Raw genomic sequence first — 26,595 nt, 5'->3', positions numbered from 1 at the left:
CGCTGTACCCTTTCTGTTCGTGTGTACACCCCCCCCCCCACACACACATTTTTTTTTTTTTGCCCGTCGTTTTGGCGTTGTTTGAATAGAACGAACTGTACCAACTTGTCACAACTGAGTTTTTTTTTTCGACGAAGCTGTTAGCCTCTCGTTGGTCAGAAACTTTAGTGTCGATGTAAGCAAAATACCCACGCAGGACCCAGCAGTTCTCGCCCAAGACGCCGAGCGCATGCATCAGGCTAGAGGACTCAGCAAAGCCCAGCGCAATGGTTTTGGTGAAATCAGGCATACAGCAAAGGTTCAGTATTCGTTAAAAAATTCAGAAAACAAGCATCGAAACCGCATGCTGGATGATAAAGTGCCTGTGAACAACGGGATCACCCCCCCCCCCAACCACCCCATGTGGGTTGACGCCATTCGAGGGTGAGCGCATGCACTAGGCTTTGCCGCCAGAGAAGCCAAGGGCAAGCGATAAGCCCACCGAGACGACGACAAACATCCCCTTCTCCACCAGCATTTTGCAGTGGTTTACAACTTCACTGGACATCCACTTTCGCAAGGAGGGATGGTGCCCAACTTTTTTTTTTACTACCAACATGTTTTTCAACGTTCTCAGACTTTCTGATATGCTTCTAACATTATCAACTCTGCTTTATCTACGCTGTCGCCCCGAGAAAATCAGAACTTTTGGGTATGCAATACAGCCATATGGCGGCAGCAGCATCATGCCAGCTGCTCCCGCAAGAACAAAAATGGTTTGTTTAGAAAACTTCTAGGAATCGAGTAGCTTTTAAATTTTTATAAAATAAAAAATAATATAAAAAATGTGCATTTTATAATATACTACACTAAAAAACTACTATTAATATGACGTTAGTGGGGCTCTTCGATTTACAGTCTCGGACTCACCGCGGACTCCCCGAGAAGCAGTCCGGCATTCGATTTTCCCATGTATCCCTATGGCTTTGGGGAATCCTCGGACTACCCGCGGACTATCCGCGGTGAGTCCGAGACTGTAAATCGAAGAGCCCCACTATGACGTTTTCATGACGTCACGCGGGGCAGGAGATACTGCAAGGGGGCTGTCTCTCGTGCCCCGCACGAGGTACAAGATGCTGCCGTTTTGGCTTTATCCTCAGCTTTTGTCAATTTGGGATGTGGTTTTCTTGTTTCTTCTTTTCTCTATTAAACGCCGCTTTCCGCCAATTTCTCTTCTGCTTGTCACAACCGTTGATATTTATTTTACCAAAAGTAATTTTAAAACTACTTTTATTTTCATTCTTTCATCATTTTTAGTGACCCCCTTAGGTTTACCTGAGTAAATATCAATCTCGTGTGGTAAGTGCAACTGATGCTTTAAAAGGTGCTGACAGGGATTTTCTCCCCTGCGTCGAACTAGTTATTGTCTAGGGATTGCATCTATCCTCCGTTGTCTTTCTCTTGCATGCATTCAATCATGCACGCAATCGGTCCTGCAAAAATCTTGTCACCATCAATTTGTGGAAGTTTCCTACAATAAAGGTATGGGGCGGCACTTTAGCCCACGGCTGGTCATCCAGGGACTAAATAAATAAAATTGGCAAAACATAATGAGGAAGCAGTAGAGTGTTCAGGAAAGAAAAATTCACCGTAATCCCTTATGCGAACCAGTTATCTCATGGCTTAATGAATGTAGCGGGCCAGCATGGCTTCTTTTTCAGCCCTACATAAGCTTGCACCCGTCTGCCTCGCCATTGAGAAGAAAGCTTACGGAGACCACTGACACGTCAGCGGAGTGCGTGCCAGCACCACGTTTCGTCTGTTAGTGCAGGCTGGGGTGTTTTTTCTTTTATTGCATGCCTTTACTATGTGGATTTGTGTACAGGGACCGGACTCGTCAGTGCCTTAATACATGCCTGGGTGAACAAACAACCTCAGGAGTGACACACATGTACATTTTTCCACCCACTGTGGTGCATATGGGTTGGTCCCGTGCTTCGATCAGTGACCTGGAGGTAATTTTAAACGTAAAAATAAGTAAGCTTAATTATGTGTGAGATAGTGGAAGCATATCACATCTCAGAGAACCGTCTTTGTGTCAGCCAGGTCTTAATCAGGTTAGGCAGAGAGTGATTTATTTGGTTTCTGTAAGCAGCCGATCGGTACAGCACACCTGGTCTCGTAGAACACTGGTATAAAATACGATAAAAAAGCACAGGGAAGAAATACAATAAAAAAAGGAGCACTCATTCACCGAGGGATCCAGAAGGCGATGCTATGAGAGAATGGAAAACAAGAGTACATGGAGCAGTAAACTGCAACATGTCAGCAAAAGATGTCATTTGCAACAAACATGGAATTGTACCTTTGCTGTAGACACGTCTTTCAACAATGTAAATGAATGTCAGAATAGAGGGTGTACAAACACTTCGAGGCTTTCCCAAATGGGACTCGGAATTCTGTGATAGGTTGAGATAGGGACGTTAACTTTCCAGTTACTGCCATATAATTACCTCTGCACGAATGCAACATTTTTTTCTCATTTATTTGCTTGCTGTTATATGCAAAGAACTGTACTCTGTGTGAATTGCCATTCTTCATGTTTCTGCAGTATATATGTTATTCCAGTGTAATAAATTTTCAGTTGTTAGCCCACATCTTGGATACCCATATTTCTACGTCTGGCGCCTCGGTGCTGTTTGAACAGAATTAATGAAGGCGATAGCAAAAGAGCTCATGAAAAAAAGTGGAGGAAGGTGCAACGAAAGCTTGAGGATAAAGGCAAGAAACGTACAGTTGTTGGTACCTTCCTTCTTGCTCGTTTTATCCAGGAGCTAAAAACTTAACCAAGACCATAACTATGGTTGTGAGGTGAGAACGCACTGCTGAGGGAGGCTAGGAGGGCTCGCTGTTATGGTAACACAGAGTTTGAAAGCAGCCCAGTACACCATTAACGAACTGTTGGTGGCACGCTGGCACATGAATGCCATAGCATCGCAATTGCCTGGCGGGGAGGCGTACAGGAAATCTTTGGCTCAATAGGGTGTTTTATGAGGTTACTCAGCAGTCCGTTCCAATTTTTGTTGTGGTTTCCATTAGATTTTGGTTGATTTGAAGCCATATATCATAGCACTAAAAGTATCTCAACAGCTGCGTGAAAATTTGCATGACGAAGATGTGTAATCGTCAACCTTTTTTTTTGTTTATTCTTGCCCCGCAGAAATTAGTGTTTCTCAGCTTCTGATTTCTGTGCATGGAGGAGACTGGCCTTTATTGGGACTTGTGCTGTAAAACGGCTGCACATGTATAAGGTAACTGCGTAAAATATAGCGTGACTGATGTGCCGCAACTTCTACACATAGTGAACCACTTTACGCAAGGGATGAACCACAAGCTAGATAGAGGGAGGCATTCAAATTGATTTTTCAGACCATACAATTCCCCTCAGATGAATAAAACGCTTCCTGGCTGGCCAGAAGCCTGCTCCAAGAAATTGCGCATGTTTTCTCTGTTGTTACTATTCTATGTCCATAACTATTAATCCTAGCTGACGCCAGACACCCATGCATCAATTCTTTGTGCAGCTGCAAACGCTGAAGCGCAGACTCTTGGCAAAGTCTGTATTTAAAGCAGGCACACTGGAACAACACTGTACACAAACAGCACAATGTTTCAGCAGGAAAGCGAAATGTTTACTGCGTTGGTCGATGCCTGCTGCTGCAAGAAAAACCATCTGACAGGGGCACCTGAAGGCGGTCATATCATGGCACCTCCGTTAACATCAATAGTGCTTCCATTCACGTAAGAGCTGCGAGGTCCGCAGAGAAAAGCTACGACGTGAGCGACCTCGTCGGGGCGTGCGGCGCGGCGCATGGCCGACTTGGCCGCGTCGCGCGCCTTGTCCTGGGCGCTGTTGGTGGCCGTCATGGGCGTGTCCGTGTAGCTGGGCAGCACGCAGTTGCACCGGATGCCCTGCTGCGCCAGCTCAAGAGCCAGCGACTTGGTGAAGGCCACAGTGGCCGCCTTCGATGCTGCGTACGCGCTGTACTGGGGCGACCCGCTGTGCGCCCAGTTGCTGGCGATGGTCACCAGCGCGCCGTCTGCAACAAACGCCGCCTGCATAGCCTTCACGGCGCCTCGGCAGAACAGGAATGTACCCTGCACAGCAAACACTTCTGCTATGCTCACGTCCCCTAAGGAGAACACCACTTGTTCAGGTCTGCGCGCAGCATGCAGATGAAGTCTTCCTGCACTCCATTTACATATACTTGGAATGATACAACTAGTAAGCTGCATCTTGCCTGCTTTGCTTAACAAACCTGAACCAAAACTACTTAAAAAATCGTTTGTCATCAGACCAGACAATGGAAATCACTGCACCTCCTGCATGAACCGCTTACATATAGGAATTAGAGAAAACTGCAAAGCATAACATATAAGATTAAACATTTATTGGCTAGTTTTCTTCTATTTATATATTGAAAAGCAATAGCAAGTCAGCACTCTGGTTTGTCTTGCCTCCTTGCTAGTTAACAATGTCATTTAGCTAACTTAGGCTTAAGCATTTGTCATGATTTTTTTCCTTTCTTGGGAGGGAGGGGTCTAGTATAGTTTTGACACGCTTTTAAAAAAGTTTTTATGAAAACTCATTTCACAACTGACTCTGTTAAATGTAATCTTTCTTGTTTGTTCGGCACCAGTGCTGTTTCTTTTGTAGATTTCTGGCCACTGTGTGTCTGTAGCTGTCTCCTGGCGATGGTGCCTCGTCATGCTGTGCATTAGTCAACCCTACCGCCTTCGCCCTTCTAAAAAAATAAATTTCTTTTTTTTCTTCTTCAAGTCTCCACTAGTGGGCCCGTTGCTGTCATTTGCTCGGAAAAAGATCTGCTGGCTGTAGAGTATGTGCCAACATGGCAAGCTGGGCGAGTTGGTGCGTGCTCACACTAGAAGGAAACCAGCTAGGCACAGAAGCAGAGGACAGAGGTAAGCCAAACGCGGGGCTGCAGGGTTGGTTACGTATCAAAAGCTGCACAGTTGCAATGCGTAATGCAGGTGACTCATAAGCAAAACATGTACCATTGTTGTAAAGCTCCCATGCAGCGCACCTTAAAGTTGACGCCCATGATTTCGTCGAAGAACTCTTCTGACATATCAACCAGGGCGGCTGGTTTGAGAATGCCTGCACAGCTGACTGCCACGCTAAGTGGCAGTGGACACGTTCGTTGGATAGCCGTGAAGAAATCCGCCACACTCGCTCCGCTCGAGACGTCCACATGGAGCGCTTCGTGAGGGCACCCCACTGCTGCAAGTGACGGGCATGGTTGATGCCAAAGCCCCCACAAACACTTCCTGCACTTTCACCATGTGCTACCAACATCTTCACGAGAGTCGCTAAAACACAAATCGCGTCATCCACAGTGTTCCATGTCCTGACAGATTTAGCTTCCGTTAGATATTTTTGAGCTCTGTCCATTACATGTCTTAAAGTGAAGCGTTTTACCTCTACCCCCCAAGGGTTTTGTCGCGACCATTGGTGTCAACGGAAAACTCTCGCGAAAAAATTTAAAAAGTTACTGGCACTGCCAGGAATCGAACCTGGAATGAATAGAGAAGCATAGCGAGAGCCTGTTGTCTTACCTATGGACCTACGAGCCCACGTGGAGACAGGGCAGACAGACGGTGAACTTACCCAGCACGTCTGCGGGTTTGCCCCTTACATTCTCGCTGAATGCCACAAGATAGCGTCACGCGACCTCTCGCGCCGCTGTTCACTCTGCCCACGGCTCATGTCGCAGCCATGTGCGCGCCTTGCGTATACACTCGAAGTTATAAAAATTAAAGGACGCTCACATGAACGCATGGCGTCTCACGTCTCCTCCGCCTCTGCTGCCAAACTCGTCGCCTCCGTCGGCAGCGGCAGAGACAGAGAAGCGAGTTCATCTAACACCGGGTTTAAGCTTCCTTTAATTTTATAAAAAATAGTTTCCACTCATGTGTTCCACAAATACAACTCAACCAACTACCATTCATAAATAATGCATTGATTTAACCTTAGCAAAGAATGTCTCTTTGATGTAATAAAGGGTGTGGTTAAGTGCATTTCACTTGTCTCTGGTTTCACTCTTAGCAGAGCCACGTGTGTGAATTCAAGTGACATCGCGTGGGTAATCGTTGTGGGTGTCGTTTACAGCTTCCCTTTCCAATCACCTTCACAGGCTGAATTGGCATGCATTTTTTTTTTTGTAAAGAAGTATCCACAACACAAGTGCTACAGCTCTGGTATTTGCTTGGAAGCTCAAAAATAGTTGAAAAATAGGCTGACTGCACAGTGCCAGTTTAAATATACTATACACACAACACTGCCATATCCAGAATTTTATTGCAATATACGTCCTTTCCCAGGCGAAAAGTTTAACCATTTTTTTTATAGGCTTGTCAGCCAGATGCAAAGAGAGAAGTTCAATCCGTCTTGGCTATTATTACACCATCACAACGGTGGGTGCCGTAAATGTGGTTATCGGCTCTTCTGGAGTGCCCTTTCTCGACTCATGAAGGACCATGTTACAGACCTGTTTACTGCTGCTGTTATAAAGCAAAGCTTATGGCTAAGGTTCCTTGCATTTTTCCCAAGTGCAAGCGACCTTGCGGCAAAGCCAACTTTATTGCAAATTTTCAGCAGAAATCAGCTGTCTATTGTTTTATTAACCCCCCCCCCAAATATGACATTTACTTGACCGCTAAGACGACTTTGCTATTTCTCAGTTTCATTTACACTTGTAACTATAGTTATATTAGTGCACAATGAAGTTGTAAATGTTTTAAGCTCTTGTTTTACTGAAACAAAAATTATATGACAACTGGCCACTAAGACTTTAGGTTTCGTTTACTTGCCATAATAAGGAGTTCGTACCTTTGGTCGAAAGTTTTGTGCCACATGCTATTTTTTTGTTTATTTTTAATCTAGAAGTCCCCTCGGACATTACACTCATTACAATTTAGGCTTCGTATCTGTGTACTAGTCACTATAACTAATAGCATCTTCGATAAACCGCACCGGTGCGCCTTTTCATCCTCGATAAACCGCACTGGTGTGCACCATCTGCCCTCGATAAACCGGGGCACACCGTCGTGGGGCAGTTTTTGATTGCACCAAGAGAGTCGATGGGGCGATGTGGTGCAATCCCAAGATACATCGCAAATGACACCAGGAAAGCGGCTTCCTCCACCGTAGGCTGCAGCGACGACACATCGACGCGCTCGTGTAAAGGTGGAAGGAGCTGTATATTGTTGCTGACAAGGATGACTTGCTTGCGAATTCATCAGGCAACGATGCGACAGGCTTCGAACAGGCGGTAACAATGGCCAGAGATTGTAAATGAAGACACGAACTTCATGTACTGCAAAAATGGTTGCATGCATTGCCAGCCAATTGGGGATTGGCATTCGATTCATTCGATTATTAATCATGAACAGTCACTGGAGTGCCTAGACCTAGATACTATTTCAAACACACGCACCTCGATAATGCCAAATACACTGGAATCACCTAGGGAACCCATATGCGCGGAAGTATAGAGTCATAGCCACAGGAGGCTATTATTAGAATCTTCGATAAACCGCACTGGTGCACACTGGGGTGCACCAGTGCGCCTTTTCATTCTCGATAAACCCCACCTGTGTGCACTCTTTGTCCTCAATAAACCTGTCCTCGATTTCGGCTGGCCCGTCGTGCACTGAGATAGTCGACGGAGTGCCGGGGTGCAATCCCGAGATTCATCGTGAACGGCGCTGGCGAAGTGGCTTCTTCCGCCATCCGCTGCAGCAACGGTGCATGGACGCAGTCGTGTGAAAGCGAAAATGGCTGTAAATTGTTGCGGACAAGGGTGAGTTGCTTGCGTATTCATCAGACAGCGATGCAACGGGCTCAGAACAGGCGTTAATAACAGCCAGAGATTGCTGATGAGCACAGAAACATTATGTGCTGCCGCGTATGAATTTCGCTTACTGCAAACAAGGCTGCATGGCCAGCCAGTAAGGAGTAAATATTGGAGCTTTGCATTCGTTTTGGTTGTATGAGGTACCACACGGCACAGTCACTGGAGTGCCTCGACTATGAAGGGCCTACATATTTTGCCGTAGCTGAGCGAAAGGCCGTGACTGCAGGCACTCGTGCGCGCTGTTACGGTTCTCAGAAGACGAGAAGGAGCTTCTAGGTGGCTGTTTAGTAGGAGTATGTCTTCGCACATTTGCAAGGGATATAGGTTGTGTGGTGGATTTTAATAAATATAAGCTTTTAGCAGCACTGTGTCATATTGAGCCGCTTTATCGGAACTTGTCCATGTTTCATAAGTTTATCTTATAGCCCGAGCGATGGCGCTAGTGTAGAACTGCTCAAGACTTGGAGGAGCCTCCCGTACACCCAGAGTGGTGTTGGGCGGGCACGAACAGGGACAGCAGTAGCCGAAAAGGCGGAGGCGTCAGAGTCCTGAGGAGGCGATCTCTGCTCTGGCAACGTGACATGAGAAACCGCACCGGACATGTGGATAACCAGAGACCTGCTTGGTGTGCCTACAGCTATAGGCGCAGTGTAGTTATCAGCACACAAAGCACGCAGGGAAGCGAACAGCCACTTGGTTGACTGCCTATGTGGGGACGCATGGCAAATGACAAGGAGCTCCTTATAGTAGGTGACTTCAAAGGCCACCTCTCCGAGTTGGATGGGTATACAGACACAAATGGCAATCATCTCAGAAGTCTTGCCGAACGCCTGGATGTCCAAATTGCCAACCTGGGCCCATGCTGTCATGGCCAGTACATATGGTGCGCCCGCGGCAGTACTTCATGCATTGACTATGGCTTAGTTTCCCCCCGTCTCGCTGAGCTATTGAAATGCTTGGATATTGACAAGGAGGGCAAACATAGCTTGGGAAGTGACCACAACCGCCTATGCATGGACTTCAGCCAGGCTCAGTGCAAAGTAGAACAGCCGGGGCTCCCCAAGCATGGCAAGTTCCTCCCAAACAGGTCGGTTGATCTTGTAGCCAGGGAGTTTGAGCAGTGGAGAGCGGCGCAAGGCAGAGTCATATGAGGAATATATGTCAGTGCTCAGTGGGATCATGCAACGACACATGGTACATGGCCGGGAAGCATGAAGAAGAAACGGATGGCGGCAGAGAAGTTGCAGAGGCGCTGCGTGCGAGACGCATGGCAAACCAATCACTCGACGAGCACTCAAAACCGGGGAGGCAGAGTCCCCTGAAATTACCTGGAAGCTCTACCTACAGTGCAAGCGGACAATGCAGGTGATGGCACAGGCTAAACTGACTGAAGCGAGCAGGGGCCAAATGCAGAGCCTCTGGGAAGACGGCAAATCAACTGCACAGAGTTTCTGGTGTTATGTCCGGTCCTTGGACAGGCAGACCATTCCTCGGTGCAGATAACAGATGCAACAGGCCAGCCTGTCGCTGACCTCAAGGAATGTGTAACCCACCACCTTGAGGAGCTGTACCAGTTTAATGCAGCGGAGCATCTACGTACGACAGTGCAACCAGAACTGGTTAAGTGAGAAGAAAACAGCGGGGAAGTAAAATGGGAGTTTGCGCTGTGGACCATTGATCGTGTAATAGCGCGCATCCGCAAACAGCGTCTGGACAGGACGGCATCTTGGCGAGCCTCGTGAAAAGTCTCGGTCCCAACTCGAGGGAACAGCTCGCCAATCTCTTCACGGGTATCCTCTCCGTAAAAGGGATACCCAGAGACTGGTGCCACGGCAGAGTGTCCCTCATTCTTAAGAACGGAGGGAAAGCAGATAAGGTCAGAGACTACCGATCCATAACAGCTACAAGCGTCCTCCATAGGGTCTTCATACAGGCGTAGAAGGGATGGATTGAAGGCTGGGCAGAATCTGAGCGTCACCTCACAGAGCTACAGCATGGTTTCAGACGAGGCCGGCGCCTAGAATACGGCATCTTTGTCATCACCCAGTGTGCAGAAATAGCGAGAAAGGAAGACCGGCCCCTGGTTTGCCGTCACTGGATGTGGAGAAGGCTTATGATAGTGTGCCTCACTCTGACCTCTTCAAATGCCTAGCGGTGCTGGGTCTCCCCGCGAAACTGCTGTGCACGGTACAACATTTATACTCAGATTCGGCACAATAGAAACTGGGAGGATCAGGGTGAATAGAGGACTGCGTCAAGGTTTCCCTCTGTCATTGCTTCTGTACCTACTGTACGCGTCGGGCGTTGAGAGAGCCCTCCTGCAATCTGGCCTGGGCTTTGGTCAGAGATACACAACAAGCGGTATCGATAATAACCGCCGGATCCCAGGCCTGGCATACGCAGACGACCTGCTGTTGACCGCAGAGACTCCTCGTGACCAGCAGATGAAAGGGCTCGGCATTCGATTCGATTCCCAGAAAACCACAGTTGTCCAGTTGGCTGGGAAGATGGCAGAAGGCATGATACTAATATTGGAGGAGGAGGTCCTGTTATGCAGTGGAGTGGACTTGTTCGGCCTTCATGAAGATAGAGTAGGGAAAACTTCTTAGAGCCCAATGCATATTGCGACGCAGGTGCCTATGGGGGTGTAACTGCTTTGTAATGACCAGGGACTTGTGGAAGCTGGTCCATGTGCCTGCTCTGACATTTGCAAACGCAGTGGTGGGCCTGTCGGCGAGAGGCCACGATGTACTTGAGAGGAGACAGCGAGAAGTCCGCCGAATGGCCGTCGGATGCCACGGTAGGGTAGCTAACGAAGCCGTCCAAGGTGACTTAGGGTGGTCCAGTTTTACTGCTCGCGAGGACTCAAGCAAGCTGGCTTTCTACAACCACCTGCTAAATATGCACCGGGAAAGATGGGCGAGGAGAGTCTTTGATTACTTGTCAGCAACCTGTCTTTGCACGCAGTGGACTCTGCAGGTATACCACCTGGAGAAAAAGTTTGGCCTCACACAAGACCCCATTTGGGTGCATTCAGTCGGAGCATACGCCCAGGCAGAACAACAAAGAGTCCGAGAAATGGAAGACACAGCATAGCAGCAAGAACTGACCGATAAAGAGTCTCTGTCTTTCTACCGCCAACACAAGAACTCCATCAAAGTGGTCTGCCTGTACGATAACAGCGTCGAGAGCACCCTGGTCTTCGAAACTAGAGCAAGGGCGCTGCGCACTCTGACACGGCAACAGGTGTTCGATGCGACAGTGACATGTGCGTTCTGCCGCGCTTGTGGGAACTCCAATGAAACAATCGGACATCTGGTGCTTCAGTGTGGCGCGATTGGAGAGCCTGTGCCTAAGACAGCACTGGCAGTAGCACTGGGCTTCGAGGACTCGGAGGTTGAAGTGCAAACTGCGGCAGTATCCCGAACTAAGCGACGCTCTGAACAGTGGAGGGTAGCATACAGCACTGCAAAGCAGGCGGCCACTGGCAGCATCAGTGAGAGATCAAGGAAGACGTGTCTGTGACAATGTGGGGGTGGCGTTGAGGGCGCAATATGCCGGCCCCTCTTCCTGGAACACAGCTGTGTAGTTTCCCTCTGTGTAGTTGTGAATTTTAGTTTGTTTTGTTTTGTTTTGCCAGGCCGTCACTGTAACGGCCAGCCGTTTCAAAGGGAAAGGCAACACTGCATCATCATCATCATCATCGTGTTTTTTTAACTCGATCGACGCCCCGTGCGGCGTGCCGGTGCGCACCGTCGTAGGGCACTGTACCTGTTCTGTGACTGTACACCGCACCGGTTTTTGGGGCAACCCCGGTGCGTGATTATCGAGGATAGAGTCCGCTCTAGCGGAGGTGCACGACATGCATGCAAGCCGCTGACCCTCGGTCACCGCGGCCCGATTCGGCTCGGCTGTCACCCCGATTCTCACATTGAGTATCCGACCAGCAACTGGCTTACCTGGAAGTGCAGCAGCTGTATTTTTCGCACCATCCAGATTGATATCGCCTACCACCACAGTCGCACCTTCTTCCGCTAACGCGAAACATATCGCCTTCCCAATGCCACTAGCACCTCCCGTGACTGCTGCTAAACGGCCGGAAAGGGACATCCCAAAGTGCACCGTTGGCTGCTAGTGGACTGAGTAAACGCGTAAACGTGCGGAGGCAGCAACTGCAATTAAGGCAAGGCGCCGAAAAGATTTAGGCAGATTTAGGCGTCAATAAGGGTGCTTCTTCGACTTGGCTGGCACGCTGGCTTGGCCTTGGCTTGCGCGCTTGCGTCTTGTTTTATAACTGTAACCAAATTTAGTTCCGTATTTCCCCGCCGCGCCCATGAAGAAAAGGCGGCCTGCTGCTACTCTCGCCACCGAGGCGTTGCGGTTGCGAGTTGCTCTAGGGGAGTGAGCGTCGTCTGCTAGCGGGGAGCGTTCCGCTCCGAATTTCGGGGTCTCACCACTCCTGGCTGCGTACTGCACAAGAAATATAAGTATTCTCGGAAGTTTCTCATCATTTTGTTGCGGCCGTTCCAGTGCGAGATTTATTTGATACGGGCATCAGGATTTGAAACGGGCAGCAGTGGCTGTCAAGTCTGCCCACAAATTCGCTTGCCATGCCAGTCGCGCAAATTTATTGCATCACGAATGATATTTCCTCACAGCCGTGCGCAACAATTGCTTTTTTTTTTATGATGGGCATCCAGTAGCTCAGTTTCTAAGCCTAAGTAGCTGCATGCATGGCTCCCCGCGTTGAGTTCAGTGACTGCACAACTTGGAATCATCGAGTGCTAGGTTGTGTTCTGCCATGCGAAATTCTCCACGCTCATTGTTTATTTTGAAGGAATATTCGACATGGGCTTGCTTAATATATGGGTGTCGCGATGCACACGGAGTACATATGGTGTGGCACAGCGCAAATGACAAGACACGAAAGAATTAAGGCACGAAAGCAATCCACACCATGAACTTGTACCAACTTGCCCAACTAGCCACTTTACTGCACTCAGAGTGATGTGCGCACACAAGGCGAAAAAAAGCATAGAGTTTCATACTAATATTAGTGGGAAACTCTATGGAAAAAATCTAGCCCGTGGGTTCAAACCTTACCTTAAAATCCGTGCAGTTACTTGTATAATGTTTCCAAAATGGGAAAAAGAAAACCTTTAGTGTGCAGTCAGTCTTCAAAATGGGAAAAAGAGGAACTTTATTAACCCTAGCTAGTGTTCACAAACTATACATTGCCTTGGTGAAGCTTTTGCATGCACTGCAGCATGGAGGAAAGAATTAATACTCAGGAGAGGCCCCTAGCATCCCAACGCATTGCAAAAAGGCAAAGGCTGCTGCACCCCGGGGATCCTTTGAAATTCGTGATGACCTCAACATACTTTCTGAAAGAAAGAGGCCGTAAAATGAAAGTTCGGACCTGAAGCAGAAAGGAAAGCTTGAATACAATTATAGATGTCCCTTTTTGCATACCCCGAAATTTAGGCCTCCTGCGCTGCCCAGGGGGCGCTGCGCAAGCGGCTTCCGGGCAGTACTTCCGGGTAGTACAAAGCTGCGCGGGTCCCATAGGATCCCGTGTTGACAGAAGCAAAATGAGCTCGATGCTTCCGATTATTTTGCGACGCGTCCGATCTATTTCAGCGATCACCTTGGCATTAGGGGAAAAAGCTTTGCAGCGCTAAACACGTTTCCAGCGCCGACGAAAGTGCCGGGACCGTGACGGCGTCTGCTACGCCTTCTCAAAGGCACTGTCATGCTGTATCCCTCGTTTTAATCGCATTGTACAGTCCTCATTGAGCTGCCAATTTGGCTTCCTGGCCCCGCAGGTTCACCGATCGATGGTCGTACGAAGTGAAATTTCTAGTTTAAACTAATACTCTAGGTGACAAAGACTTCTCAAAAACAGCCGCTCAAAAAAGAAGAGTGACGCAATCGGCGATGATCGCGCTTTAAAAAGCCAGCGAGTCCGGCGGACCGCAGGCTCGCCTGCTGCGGTGCGCTGCTCTTTTGCGTACCTGCACACTATGCGTGCACTTTCATTAAACAGTGCTCGTTTGCGTCGCGCCGTTACGAATACATGGTGCAGCGTTAGCTTGCCGTTTTGTTGCGTGTCTCAGTGACAAAATGCCGCGACCGTCAGAAGCGTGAAATCTGTTTTGCGATTCCGAAATTAGTGGCCGTAAAACAAAGTGGGCGGGTGAACTAAGAGGCCGCTCGCTTTCCTTGTTTGCTCTCACTTTACTTAATTACCCTCTTGCAGCATACATTCCCAGTTCGCACTTAATAGCCTAGAATGAGGGTCAGCAACGGCCGAGTTCCATGCAGCCGACACGGCGGAGGGCTGGACCAACGTTTATGGCTGGACGGCAAATCGGGGGGGAGGAGGAGGGGGGGGGGGGCTTTGAATGCAAAATTCAGCGAATTTATAATAACATTTGACAATAATCTGGCGAAGTGTGAGGATGGGGGGGGGGGCAATTCTTGTCTCGCTGTCTAACTCCATTTGAAGTCAAAACTGGCGTGTCGGCGTTCACATTCGACGACCCCTAGAAAACCAACACAGTCAGTGATGATCGTATATAAATATTCTTGGCCTCGCACCGTGTATGCGGCTGTGTTATGTGATGTTATAGAAGTACACATCTCTGCAGGCAGCGGGTGTGTGATTTTGTGCGTGTTTTGCGAATAGCGCTTAATTTGTTTATTTAATTGGCGCTATTGCCCCACCTATTCGCTAGTATACATGTACCCTGCCGTTCGTAAATCGTGCGGCGTAAAACTTCGCGCAAGAATCATTTAGTTAGCGAAAATACGAAACAAAATTTCCACTCGTTTCAAAGGCGGTGCTAGGCCAGCAGTGTCAGCTGAGTCGGCTGCGCAATTCTTGCGTTCGCTTAAGCTATCAATGCATGCTCCCGATGAAGCAACCATACCTCAGGATGTAAGATGAGCAGCGTTCCGTGTTTATGCTACTCGTGAACTTTCCTTTGTCGACCGCACGCCAGAAGAAAAAACTGTAGCTGTCGTCAAACAGTTAAACCATCCGACCTGGCGATACTGTCCCACGCTCCCAGCTCGCTCAAAAGAAAGCCGAAAAATCGGCTTCTTTTAGCAGATATTATTTTGTTTAGCCTCTGCAGCTACTTTAAGGGCTATTTCATACAGTATGCAGTCATTTAAACCCGCCACAAAGCGCCACAACCAACTTTCACTCTGGCTTGTAATTGAAAACACATGGAGGGCGGCGAGGGTCGTCTGCTTTTGTCATGGAGGAAAGCCCTTCGCCAGACAGTTTCGGGCCTTTTCCTCCTACCTCCCCCCCCCCCCCCCCCCCCCCCCCCCCCCTCAAAGCCTCATCGCATCGCATAGGAGGGAGCGTCACGTGACAATCGTGAAGCCTAGTCATAAAAAATAAAAAGGAAAGACTGATGGGAGGTGTTCTATTCACGTGACAGGCAAGCGGTAGTTCTTTGCGCCTCATGTGGCCCTGCGCCGACGCGTATTCCGGTTTCGGCGATGCATCACCCACGAAAGGGAGAAAAGGAGGAGTGCGAGAGGGAAAGGCGAAGGGTTGCGGGCTGTTCTGCCGGCGCACACACTCCCCGCTCTTGGCCCGGCGGACGGCCGGCAGTGAATACTGAAGCGTACGCCCTTTTCGCTTGCGCCAACCGGCAAGTGTTTCAATTGCGCGTTGGATTTCGCCTTCTGGGACGGCTGCGCTGTGATTCAACCACACTCCTAGATCTGGATATTTTAACGAAGTTAAAAGTGCTTCGATCAACTGTGTCTGTGTTGGATTTCGCGTCCGCTTGTGATACCCACCGCTGTGCATTTCGAAGTGCTTCAACCGGGTCGTTTGATTAAGTTTTACGCTGCAACAGTGTTCTAGGTAATATTACCTAAATACTTTGTAATCCGTGCTGTTTTGCAATCGCAGTGTCGCATTCGCAAATCGTCGCGTGAACGGTTGCTACGCAAGCGTGCATCCACAGTTCACCCTGTGATCGGCCGCCGCTGTGAAAGTCAACCTTTATTATGAATGAATTCCTGGAGTGTGACAAATAGAAATTTAGCCTAATGCCCCATAAAGTTGGGCCTAAGTCACGCTGGGAATACGCGATAAGTACAATCACTTGTAGCCCACCTTGAACATGTTGGTACTCAGACTTTCTGACGATTGCTTTCAACCTTGTCACGATGGTTGCACTTTGTGCCCTGCTGCTTTTTATGCGATCGCACAAACAACCGGGTTGCTTGTTTTGTTTTTTTCTTTATCGTATCTAGCGCTCCGCCCAGACGAAACGGCAGTTGGCACTAAAGTTTTGCCCAGGCAGAATTAGAACTGTAAAATACTCCTGCTCTGATCTTCGCCTCTTAGATTTAGACACGCAGGACTACCTTTGCACCGGCTCCTCTTCGCGATCGTGTGTTCACGGGTCTTTTTCTTTTTTCCTTGCAAGCCCCAATAGCACCCACATTTATTTGCGAGTTGGACTATGAAGCCTCTACTGATGACTTACGTTTGTCCACACACACTGACCAAAACAAGCTACAAGGGGCTTTGGTATCCAGTATTCTTACGCTGGAGCATGCTTCAAGGCATGTGATCACAAAAGCACTTAAGTTTACAGCAAATACAGGTTCTCAAATTGACTGAAAAACTGAAACATAACATTAAGCCTTATAAATATTTACCTAGTATGTGTGCTAGTTCTGCATCAATTGCTAAAAAAAAAAAAACCCGCAACACATGCTAATGAACTGATCATGAAAAAGTGACGTAGTGAATAGTAAATCTGTCTGCTGAAAACAATTTTTTAATAAAACTACAGATCTGAATATAGGTTACATGTTGCAATGTATGGGCATATGAAACAGCAGAAACCAAGTCCCAAAACTCGAAAATTCTTTATTAAATGCTTTATAACCTCAAATATACATACAACATTTTACGTGCCCATCACGGTTTAGGCCAGGAACATCTTGGCTCAAAACTTTCCACAATTTCTCAGTCAGCACCTGCAACACCAAAAGAAACAAATAAACGCTTCCTTTTACAACCACACCGCAAACGTCAAGTGAATCTAAATTCACAATTGATGGTGTATTTTGTCCCACATATGGCTACATTAATATGTACACAAAAGTTAGTTTAGCCTGCTTTTGAACTATTCTAACTGCTTATTCTGAATTTTTTTTCTACGTGACACCAGAGATACTTTGCTGATGCAGTCTTGTGTCTAAAACCTGCTTTAGTCCCTTCACACCAAACGGTATTTTTTACTTTTTTGAGAATTTGTACAAGGCCAAATAATGGCTTACACTAGTAGGATTAAAGTTCTGAGCTAGACTGCTTTGATATCTGATCTCGTTAACAAACTGCACTGCCTTTCCCAGTAGCTAAGCAGGTGCTTACAGTGTATCCGACAGAACAGCTGTCACGCAATGGCCATCAGGACAACTGGGTCGGTTTATCAGTCAGGAATTATATGAGGGGGCACTAGGCTGAGCCCCGCTCATCGCACCACTGCTGCAAAAACAAAGTTGAAAAAGATTCTATTTCGGGGGTTGTAGGTGCCGAGGCCACTCTTGGGCTATGAAGCGTGACACAGTGCTAGGTTCGATTCACGTTAATCCTGACATTTGGCTATCTTAACTCGCACTGAAATCTCCACACACGGGCGTTTTCGATTATTTTTGCCTTCACTAAAAAAAAAAAGGCAAAGAAAACAGTCCTTGGGCTCAGCTGCACAATGCTTTAGGAACTGCGGCTGCTGCTCAGGCACAAGTTGGAGCCATTACTTGACTAGGCACAAATCCTCAAGAGTTGAAAACTGATTTCAGCGCAAAGCGGCAAAACAGCACTTTATTAAAAACAAGAGAAGTGGGAAAGACCTTATAACAACACTCGATAAAGAACGACCGCTTTGAATAAACACAGTGTCACTTTGTAAATCGTCAATGCCTGGATAGCATATCCTCCATGCACAAGTATACTTAGTTGCTCCTTTATACCAACAACGATGGCCAGAAGAAGTCAGGCTGCTGCCTTGCACGCCTTGTACTTGCTGCTTCGCCTTAATATTACCATAAGTTAGGAGCCATGTACCTTAAATACCCATCTGTTTGATGCTTTGAACGTGCCATGTAGGTGTTGCCGTGCAGTAATGCTCATTGGACGACCAGAACGAATGCAAATTAAATGACTCGCGAGCGAAAAATGACGTTACCCAAGTTGATCAGTTCGCTACTCTGGCACCGCTTTACCATTGAGCCAATGCTGTGGACTTGTTTGTAAACAACCTGTAATTTCTCCGCGCCACATAACATCATTGATAGTGGTTGCGGACTGAAGTAGCATAGAAAACCGGGCTAGTTGGTGCAGATTCATCTTCGCAGCGCACAAATAACGGGACAAAAAGGAGGATAACACTGGACAACCACTGACGGTCAAAACCGAATTTTTATTGAAGAGACAAATATAAAGCCATCGAAGGTATAAAAAAAAGATAAAAACATGACACATGAACCCACTATAAGCAACTGTACAGACAAACGCTCTCAAGTACTGCTCTCTTCAAGATACGCCAATTCTGCATCTAAAAGTGCTAAAGACGAGCGCTAACACACGAGTCAGACATTTTTCGAATTTTATGTGCTTCCACTATACTTCCCTCACCTTTTGTTCATCGTGCGAGAACAATACCGTTGTATCATGAAGGTAAAGCGTACAACCACAATCTTTGCAATGGGTGGGAAGAGGGCCAGAAGGCACTCAGTGAACTAGCCAACATCAAAGCGACCACAATTGAAAGGAATGCAATAAACCACATTTAATCTACAAGGAACAAACTGTTTCTCATGTTTCACACCACAGCTGTTTGCTCGGCCCTTATTACTAATATTCTTTTCGATGGCGGGACAGCTGCAGTTTAACTTAATTTTGACTGAAAACACCACTTTGATGTTATATCTGCTCCCCACTACTTTCAAGCGGTGAGATACATCGTGCAGGTACGAGATTACAACTATCTTTTCCTTCACAACATCACAAGCAGGAGACAAGTTTTCTTCACCAAATCCAACAACTGAAGATGGGCCGACCCAAAGACTTCGTCACCGTAGCCAGCATTTTTGGGTTCAACAAACTGTTTACCAAAGCTAGACTCAATTAGGTGAAAACAAGACTGAAAACAAAACCAGATGGCTGACCTGAGGCAGTTGACAACAATCCCATATTTTACAATCCTAGAACATGCTGATGAAGAGTTCAGTAAAGGCTTCTTCTTGAAGATCGTGGGCTATAGAGCCAACATACATGATTCTGCTCGAATTTTAACAACAGGTCCAAAAACTGGATTGTTCTTTGGTTTAGCGCCTTGGACATAAAGGTCAGCCTAAATGCGTGACGTTTGAATGCTTTTAAAATGTCCACCATTTTTCTTGTACGGTCATAGTTTCCACAAAGTACTAGGTAATCGTCAACATACCCGAAAGTTTTAATTGCCAAACCCTCCAAGTCACGTTCCAATACACGGTCAACATGAGCCAAGAAATTTCACTAACAAGGTGAGGAACTTTAGAACGTCTACAGATTCCAGATCTCTGCACATAGACACTGTCACACCATCCTACAATAGTTGATGCTAAGTAGAAACGCAGAAGCTCCAAAAAGGATTCCCCGGAAATCCCGCAACTTTGCATAAACTTAACCTCGCCGTTCTAGACGGTGACACATTCTTTCACAGAGACCAAAACTTGTTCATGCGGAAGGGAGTAGAAAAGGATTTCAGCGTCAATGCTGAAAGCAGAGCACCAGCCTGGATTACTGCGCGCACAGTAACCTCATTTGCGCGCTGTGAAGATGAAGAGGCTTGCGCAGCGTGCCCTATCCTGGTCCTCTTGCATTGCAACATTTGCTACCTCAAACACGGAGCTGCGCAGTGGACGCCAGGTCGGCACAGAAATTTTGGCACTCGATGGAGCCCTCTGGCCGACTATGCCACTTATGGTCGTCTCCCATCCCTGCGACCGCAGCACCTTCTGCGGCACTGACGTTGATGACTGGATAAGCACCTACGAGAGTGCGAGCGCTCATAACAGATGGGATGCAACCTTGGGGCTGGCCAACGTAATATTTTACCTAAAGGACCCAGCCAGACTATTGTTAGTTTGAGACACACGAAGCAGACCTGACAAGCTGGGAAACCTGCAAATTGACATTACGTGAGCTGTTCGGAAAGCTTGTTGGCCACCAACTAGCCGCGAAGGAACTTTCTTCCCATGCCAAAACCTCGATGGAGTCATCCGTCGCCTATATTCAGGATGGTGTTGCTCTGTGTCACGAGATAGATGCCGACACGTCAGAAACTGGCAAAGTAGGCCATGTGCAGAAAGGAATTGCTGATGGCGCTTTCAACCTGCTTGTTTATAAGGACTGCACCAGCACAGACGACATCATTACAGAGTGCAGACCGTTTAAACATCTTGAAAAGGGCCTCGCATTCTCTGGAAAATGTTTCTTTGGTTATCAACGTAACTAGTTGATGCATTTCTTTTTGTCATTCCCCCCCACTGTAATGCCAAAAGGCGCTGTGGGTACCAAATAAAGAAAGAAAGAAACAAGCGAAAGCTCACTGTATTGCCCCACAGTTCACTCGACTGCCTAACACGGCTCCCACATCCTATTACGAGTATACCACTCCACTGGAATGTGCCCTTCTTTGTTCGACAACTTAATTAAAATAGTACGGCGTGAGCTGGAGGCTACGGCTACGGCTGCCCTACTAGCCCCGACCCGTGAATGAACGTCACCTTCTATCTCCCTAATCCATGCGATATACAGCAAGAGCTCGCAAGCCACACCATTCCACGCATTTGCTCTGTAGTTCACCCGAAAAACGCTTTCACTGTTCCTCGTGTCTTAACTGGTCCCCACCAATATGCCCCACGCCATTTTCAGACACAAAATTCCGAAGAGTGGAGTACTCCTGAAAACAAGCCAATATGCTTCCACTGCTGTCACAGTGGGCATGTAGCCCGCTACAGCTTTCGACATTGCCAGGCTAAGCCTTCGCGTCATCAGACGACTAATCAATGCAGCTCAAGGAGGTAATACTGCACCTGTGACCTGGACGACAGATCTTGTATTAACCAAGGAGTCTAAGCCCAATTTACTAGATGTTACTGTTGATGGTGTTGCAGCCCAGGCTCTCACTGACACAAATGCTCACATCTCTGTAATCAGTTTAACCCTTCGCTGGCATCTTCGCAAAGTTCTGACGCCACCCATGCAAACATTTGTTCGAGTTGCCAATGAGAGCACACCTTCAATTGCCGGAATGCGTACCGCCTGAATATGGATTGCCGACCACGATAGTGTCGTTCTCTTCACCGTCCTTGAAAAATGCCCCCATGACATTATCTTCGGCGTCGATTTTTTCTCGAACCGCTCTCATGGACTGTTCTGCGGGACTTCTCTCTTTTGAATTTCCTCCTGCCAAAAATGCTCAAAAGCACCGTTCTCGTTCCACAGATTATGTCCATTTGCTGTCAAATGCTGTAACATACATGCCCCTTTGATCAAGCCCACCTGTTTCTCACAGTTATTTCTCACCAGATTGTTCGACAAGCCGAGCGGAAGCTACTACAAGCACGTATCCTTGAGTGCCGCCAGAAGCTACGAGCTTTGGAGAAGCAAACCTTCTTTGCACGCCGGCAACTTGAGAATCTTATTCCTGAGGACTTCCCAGATGTGCAGCTGCACGCAAACTTCACAGCTAGCATGGGAGAAGGCCGTCATAAAACGTCGCAAGAGAGGAAACTGCAAGCGCTCCACCCGGACGTGCCACAATGCACCCAAGAGGTCATCAACGTATCTCCGTACACACCGAACGAAGAGGAGGCTAAGGTTCTGTCCTGTGGTTTGAATTTTAACACGGAAGCACCCCCGGAGCCAGGAAAGGTGATTTGTGCGGTCGAACGCACGGTCGGTCAGCTTCCGTCTGAAGTACGGCAAGAAGCCAGCACCCGTGCTATTGGTGTGCTCTCTGGTTTGCGAAGACATTGTGCAAGACTGCATTTATTGGTAGCGGAGAGGAAAGCCATCAGGAGCCTGCGGAATAACAGCAGTATCGCAATCCTTCCTGCTGACAAAGGCAATGCCACGGTCTTGCTAGATAGCAGTGACTACCACAAGAAGATGTTGGCCCTTCTCGAAGACCAGCAGACATACGCTCCTCTAGCCCGTGACCCAACTAGCAGGTTACAGTCCAAGCTTCAAGAACTGCTAACCAGGCTTTTCTTCAAGCTAGTCCCTCCGCACCACAAGGGCCTCTACTACAGGTTACTGTGCACGAACGGTTCAGCCCCGGCAATCTACGGTCTGCCTAAAATCCACAAGCCTGCCGTTCCTCTTCGGCCTATCATCGACTTCTCGAGGTCACCGCTCTACCGACTATCAGGCTACCTTCACCAAGTGTTGAGCCCTCTAGCCGGTAAGACGCCCACGCATGTTGGAAACTCGTCCTCTTTTGTTTCGAAGCTGAAGGACGTAACTCTCACTGAAGACGACGTCATGGTTTCGTTCGACGTCAAGTCTCTTTTCACTAGTGTCCCAGTGGATCTGGCAGTAGCCATGTGCGAAGAAGCACTAAACGCGGACATTAGTCTTCCCGATCGCACTCCCTTTGACGTCCCCGAGCTCTGTGAGTTGCTTATGTTTTGTCTGAGCAACACCTATTTTTCTTACGGGGGAAGCCCTTATCAGCAGACCCATGGCACGGCGATGGGTGCGTCCATATCAGTTACTACGGCCAATCTAGTTATGGAGGCTTTAGAGGGGAAGGTAGTGGCAACCTTCACACCGGCACCGAGGTTTTTTTGCCGCTATGTCGACGACTCTTTTTGTATTTTAAAAAAGATGATGTCCCATGTCCTCTGGACAGCCTCAACGCCCAGAATGTGCATATACAGTTCACCGTGGAGTTCGAGCAAGGCAACATGCTTCCCTTTTTTGGATGTTCTTGTTCGCCGCAATGCGGGCGCTCTCTCCTTCTCAGTGTACAGGAAGCCCACACACATGGGTCGTTACCTCAGCTTTGAATCTTGCCACCCTCGCGGCCACAAGACATCCGTTGTGTCGTCCTTGATAAAGCGCACCGTATGCATCTGCTCAGATGACAGTGCACTGAAACGTGAATTAGGAACGATCCGCCGCGAACTAATCGCCAATGGCTACCCTAAGCGACTCATTTGCCAAACCAAGAATAAGATACTACAGCCAAGAATGGCCAACAACAGGACATTACGAGCACGCGCAGCCATCCCCTACATCCCAGGAATAGGCGAAGCATTGTCGCACGTCTTTTCAAAATACGACATGCGCATTGCCCATGTACCGACCAGCGAGCTCCGCGACGACTGAAAGAGCACCAACGTGATGTAAGAAATCATAATCACATGACGAATGCCATTGCCATTGCGGAGCACGCACACAAACATTCCCACAAGATTGACTGGGAGAACACCGCAATTTTAGCTAAGGAAAAGAACACATCATCTTGGCGTCTGCTAGAGTCACTGTTTATCCAATCAACGCCAGCCACAATGAACCGGACGGATGGGACTTTGCCTCCCATCTACGCATGCTCTCTACGTCATGTGCTGCCTATATAATTGACGACGACGGCTTCTCTTACGTAGTGAACAAGGAACCCGTATGTGGTTCCGAAACGTCAATATATTTTTGTTCTTGGTCAGTGTTCGCTTTTCTTTTGCAAGTTATTATATGGTCTTCCCTATTACAGACGCGCTGCTTCTGTGAAACGTCACTCTGCCACACATCATCATTACTGTGGTAGAGAACCAAACCTGCCTTCCCTTTCAGTTTTTCAACTTCAGTTTCACACCTCAAGTCCTCCCCAAGGGGATTTCGCTTGCAATGCTGTGCCCTTTCTGCCATGAATGCTAGCACCCCTGCAGATTTACCTCCTGCAGTGCAGCCGTCCCATCAAGCACCATCAATCAAGGCAGTGGCTGCTTCAGACCTCCCACCGGATCATACCGCCGATCTCCCTCGTCTTCTGGATTCCTGCAAGGACATCTTCGACTTAGACAACCATCCACCAACCCAAACTTCTGCAGTCACCCATCATATCAACACCAACGATGCTTCACTAGTGTATAGGTGGCCCTATTGCGTATCACTTGCTGAACAACTCGTCATCCAAAAGGTAAAAAAAAAAAAAATTGCTCAGTAAGGATACAGTCGAACCATCTTCCAGTCTGTGGGTGTCTCCAGTCGTGTTGGTCAGAGAAAAAGATGGGACGTAGTGCTTCTAGATGGATTATGCAAACTTAACTATTATGAAGGAAGGCCTTATACAGTGGGATCTCCTTGATACAATTCTGCATAATACGTTTTTCTTTTCATTCCAAGCCAAAATCCCTTAGAAATAATGCATTTTCGTGCATTTGATACGATCACATTTTTGCTAAAAATTGGATGGCACGACCACGAAAGTGAACCTTGACCATTTTTAGAAACCTTACATTTATTGTTCGGTATACTAGCTCAAACCCCATGTCAACAACCCATGACCTGCATGGCAGCGCCGGTTCTGCGACAAAAACACTGCTGCCGGCGTGGGCGCTCTGTTCAATGAGGATGATATGTGAGGCGAGGCACTGTGCCATCTAGTGAAACATATCATAATCACAGAGTTTCTCAGTTTGATCATAATCGAGGAAGAAGGTTCCAATGCTCTTGGCAGGCGGCAACTTCCCTCCCCACCTTCTCGCCATGCTCTGTGCTTCCCACTCCGTTCTTTGTTCTTTTTCTGCGCTGTTCCTGTGTTCGGTGGTGTTGCTTATGAGGCTATTTTTGTTCTTGTTCTATTTGACTAATCTTGTTCTCCTTAGGCTGCCTTGTTGCTGTGCGGGGTGTGCTCCCAGGCTTGTGGCAATGTCGAGGAAACGGAAGGCACTCAGTATAAAAAGAAAAAGTGGAAATTGTACAGAAATTGGAAGAAAACCCGAAGAGGAAATGCGTGGATTTGGCACACAAGCTCGGTTTGCCAGTGTCAGCGCTCAACACTATTCCCGGTCAGCAAGAGGAACTTCAAAAGAATCTGCAAGTTTCCGGCCCTGATGCGAAACAAGCACAGGGTGCGAAGCATGACCAAATGGAAGACATCCTGCTCACATGGTGGGAGGAAGTTAGAGCGGCAGGATGAACGCCGATAGGTCAGTACTACGCGAAAAAGTTGACAACACTGCGCTCTCCTTGGGCATTGAGGACTCCAAAGCGTCTGGTGGCTGGCTTCACTAATTCAAGGCACAACGTGAAGTGTCATACAGAACAGCATCCGCCCAAGTGAAAAATACCAGCAGCTTTTTTTTTTATTTTTACATTTCCGGAGAATTTTCTCCCAGACTTCGAAAAGAAAGTGCAGCACAAATTTACCAGCTACTCCACTGTTGCTCAATAAAATTGAGTTGCTGACGGAGAATGCAGATTTTTCTCCTTTTTTTTAACAAACTCTTTGGCTAATACGATTTTCACATAATGCTTTTAATTTCCCGGTTCCCCTGAAAAACGTATCAACGAGATTTCACTGTACATGATACAGACAAGATGTGGCTGGCAACTTGTAAAGGGAGGTAACTTCGTGCAACCAAAGCCTGATTAGTCATGCTAATTCCTCCTATATTTCAATATGGTCTAACAACAGCTACACCACTTCGGCAGAGCCAGTGGGGAACATTTCAACACTACTGTCACTGTGTACTGCAGAACGAACATCTATCCCGTATTTAAAAACCCTGCATACGAAGCGGCATCGCGCAAAGTTGTTCTATGACCACTGAATGTCCTCGCTGAATGTCAAGGAAGCGTCCTCACCGACGCGCTTTGGCGTCGTCTATCAGCGGATTCGTATGTATACAAGCTTTTACAGCAAGAACGGTAAATATATTACTACGCCCTTCAAGCATATGTCGGCAAAATGCGATTACTTCGCCGCGTTCGCACTATTGATCCGCACAGTAGAGAACACAGTCGTAGCATACTAGCAGGAATGAACGCATCGTACGGCTTCTTCCGCGTTTCGTCACCCCGTGACTACAGTTTACATCAACACCAATTTATAACGCACGCCCTTAAAGAGCTTACACTCTAAAAAGCGCTACAACCTTTCTGGTAACCTTGAGTGAATGTAGAAGCGTAGCCACCGCGCACATCACGTCGTAGCTAGCGCCGACTTCAATGCGAACGCGGTCGTCGACGCGGCTACGTGAACGTAACGCTGACAGCCTCAAGGAAAGTGTATTTGGGGGCTCTAGAACAACGTATTTAAATTTAGCCCATGTTTGCGAATAACAAATGATTCCTTGAGTGCTTTACTTACATTGTCATTCAGAATGTGCCTAGCCAGTTATGTCCAACATACGGAGAGCGCACGGCGTTTGCAGTACACGGACAGGTATATAATTACCCGTCCCTCTTGATACCAGCCCTTAAAAAATATCTTACCTTTCGTTTATGACGCAAAATGATGCCGAGGAGAAAGCAGCAGGTTTCGTTATCTACAAAAAATCGATGCTGGCTTGCGCTTTGAAACTCGTACACAACAGGCAAGTGGCTTCGGCTTGACGTGGCTTGGCCAGTGTTGCTTTTGCC

At 47.7% G+C, this 26,595-nt stretch overlaps 1 protein-coding gene and 1 long non-coding RNA gene across 4 annotated transcripts; both read right to left on the bottom strand.

The window, feature by feature from the left end:
- Positions 1–2,092: 2,092 nt before the first annotated feature.
- On the bottom strand, positions 2,093–12,289 carry LOC144155138 ((3R)-3-hydroxyacyl-CoA dehydrogenase-like). 3 transcript variants are annotated; one of them, XM_077686405.1, is made up of 3 exons: positions 11,876–12,289; positions 5,056–5,281; positions 2,093–4,079 (listed from the first exon to the last, which is right to left on the bottom strand). In XM_077686405.1, exons 1-3 carry the CDS (start codon positions 11,906–11,908, stop codon positions 3,736–3,738), a joined length of 603 nt encoding a protein of 200 aa, XP_077542531.1. In that variant the 5' UTR covers positions 11,909–12,289; the 3' UTR covers positions 2,093–3,735. The 3 variants fall into 3 exon arrangements, with proteins under 3 accessions (XP_077542531.1, XP_077542530.1, XP_077542529.1); XM_077686404.1 differs by having other exon boundaries at positions 2,093–4,137; positions 5,085–5,278; positions 11,876–12,285; XM_077686403.1 differs by having other exon boundaries at positions 2,093–4,137; positions 5,085–5,281; positions 11,876–12,275.
- A 4,515-nt stretch (positions 12,290–16,804) lies between these two features.
- Positions 16,805–26,558, bottom strand: LOC144171721 (uncharacterized). The gene is made up of 3 exons (XR_013322965.1): positions 26,449–26,558; positions 23,904–24,006; positions 16,805–16,934 (listed from the first exon to the last, which is right to left on the bottom strand). It is a non-coding gene; the product is annotated as an uncharacterized LOC144171721 (long non-coding RNA).
- Between the last annotated feature and the right edge of the window lie 37 nt (positions 26,559–26,595).

This window comes from Haemaphysalis longicornis, unplaced genomic scaffold, assembly GCF_048455015.1.
Source record: "Haemaphysalis longicornis isolate Haplotype H1 unplaced genomic scaffold, Haemaphysalis longicornis Haplotype H1 scaffold_1, whole genome shotgun sequence".
Lineage (NCBI taxonomy): Eukaryota > Metazoa > Arthropoda > Arachnida > Ixodida > Ixodidae > Haemaphysalis > Haemaphysalis longicornis.
The sequence above is the reverse complement of the archived record's forward strand: the minus strand, read 5'-3'. Positions and strand labels throughout refer to the sequence as shown.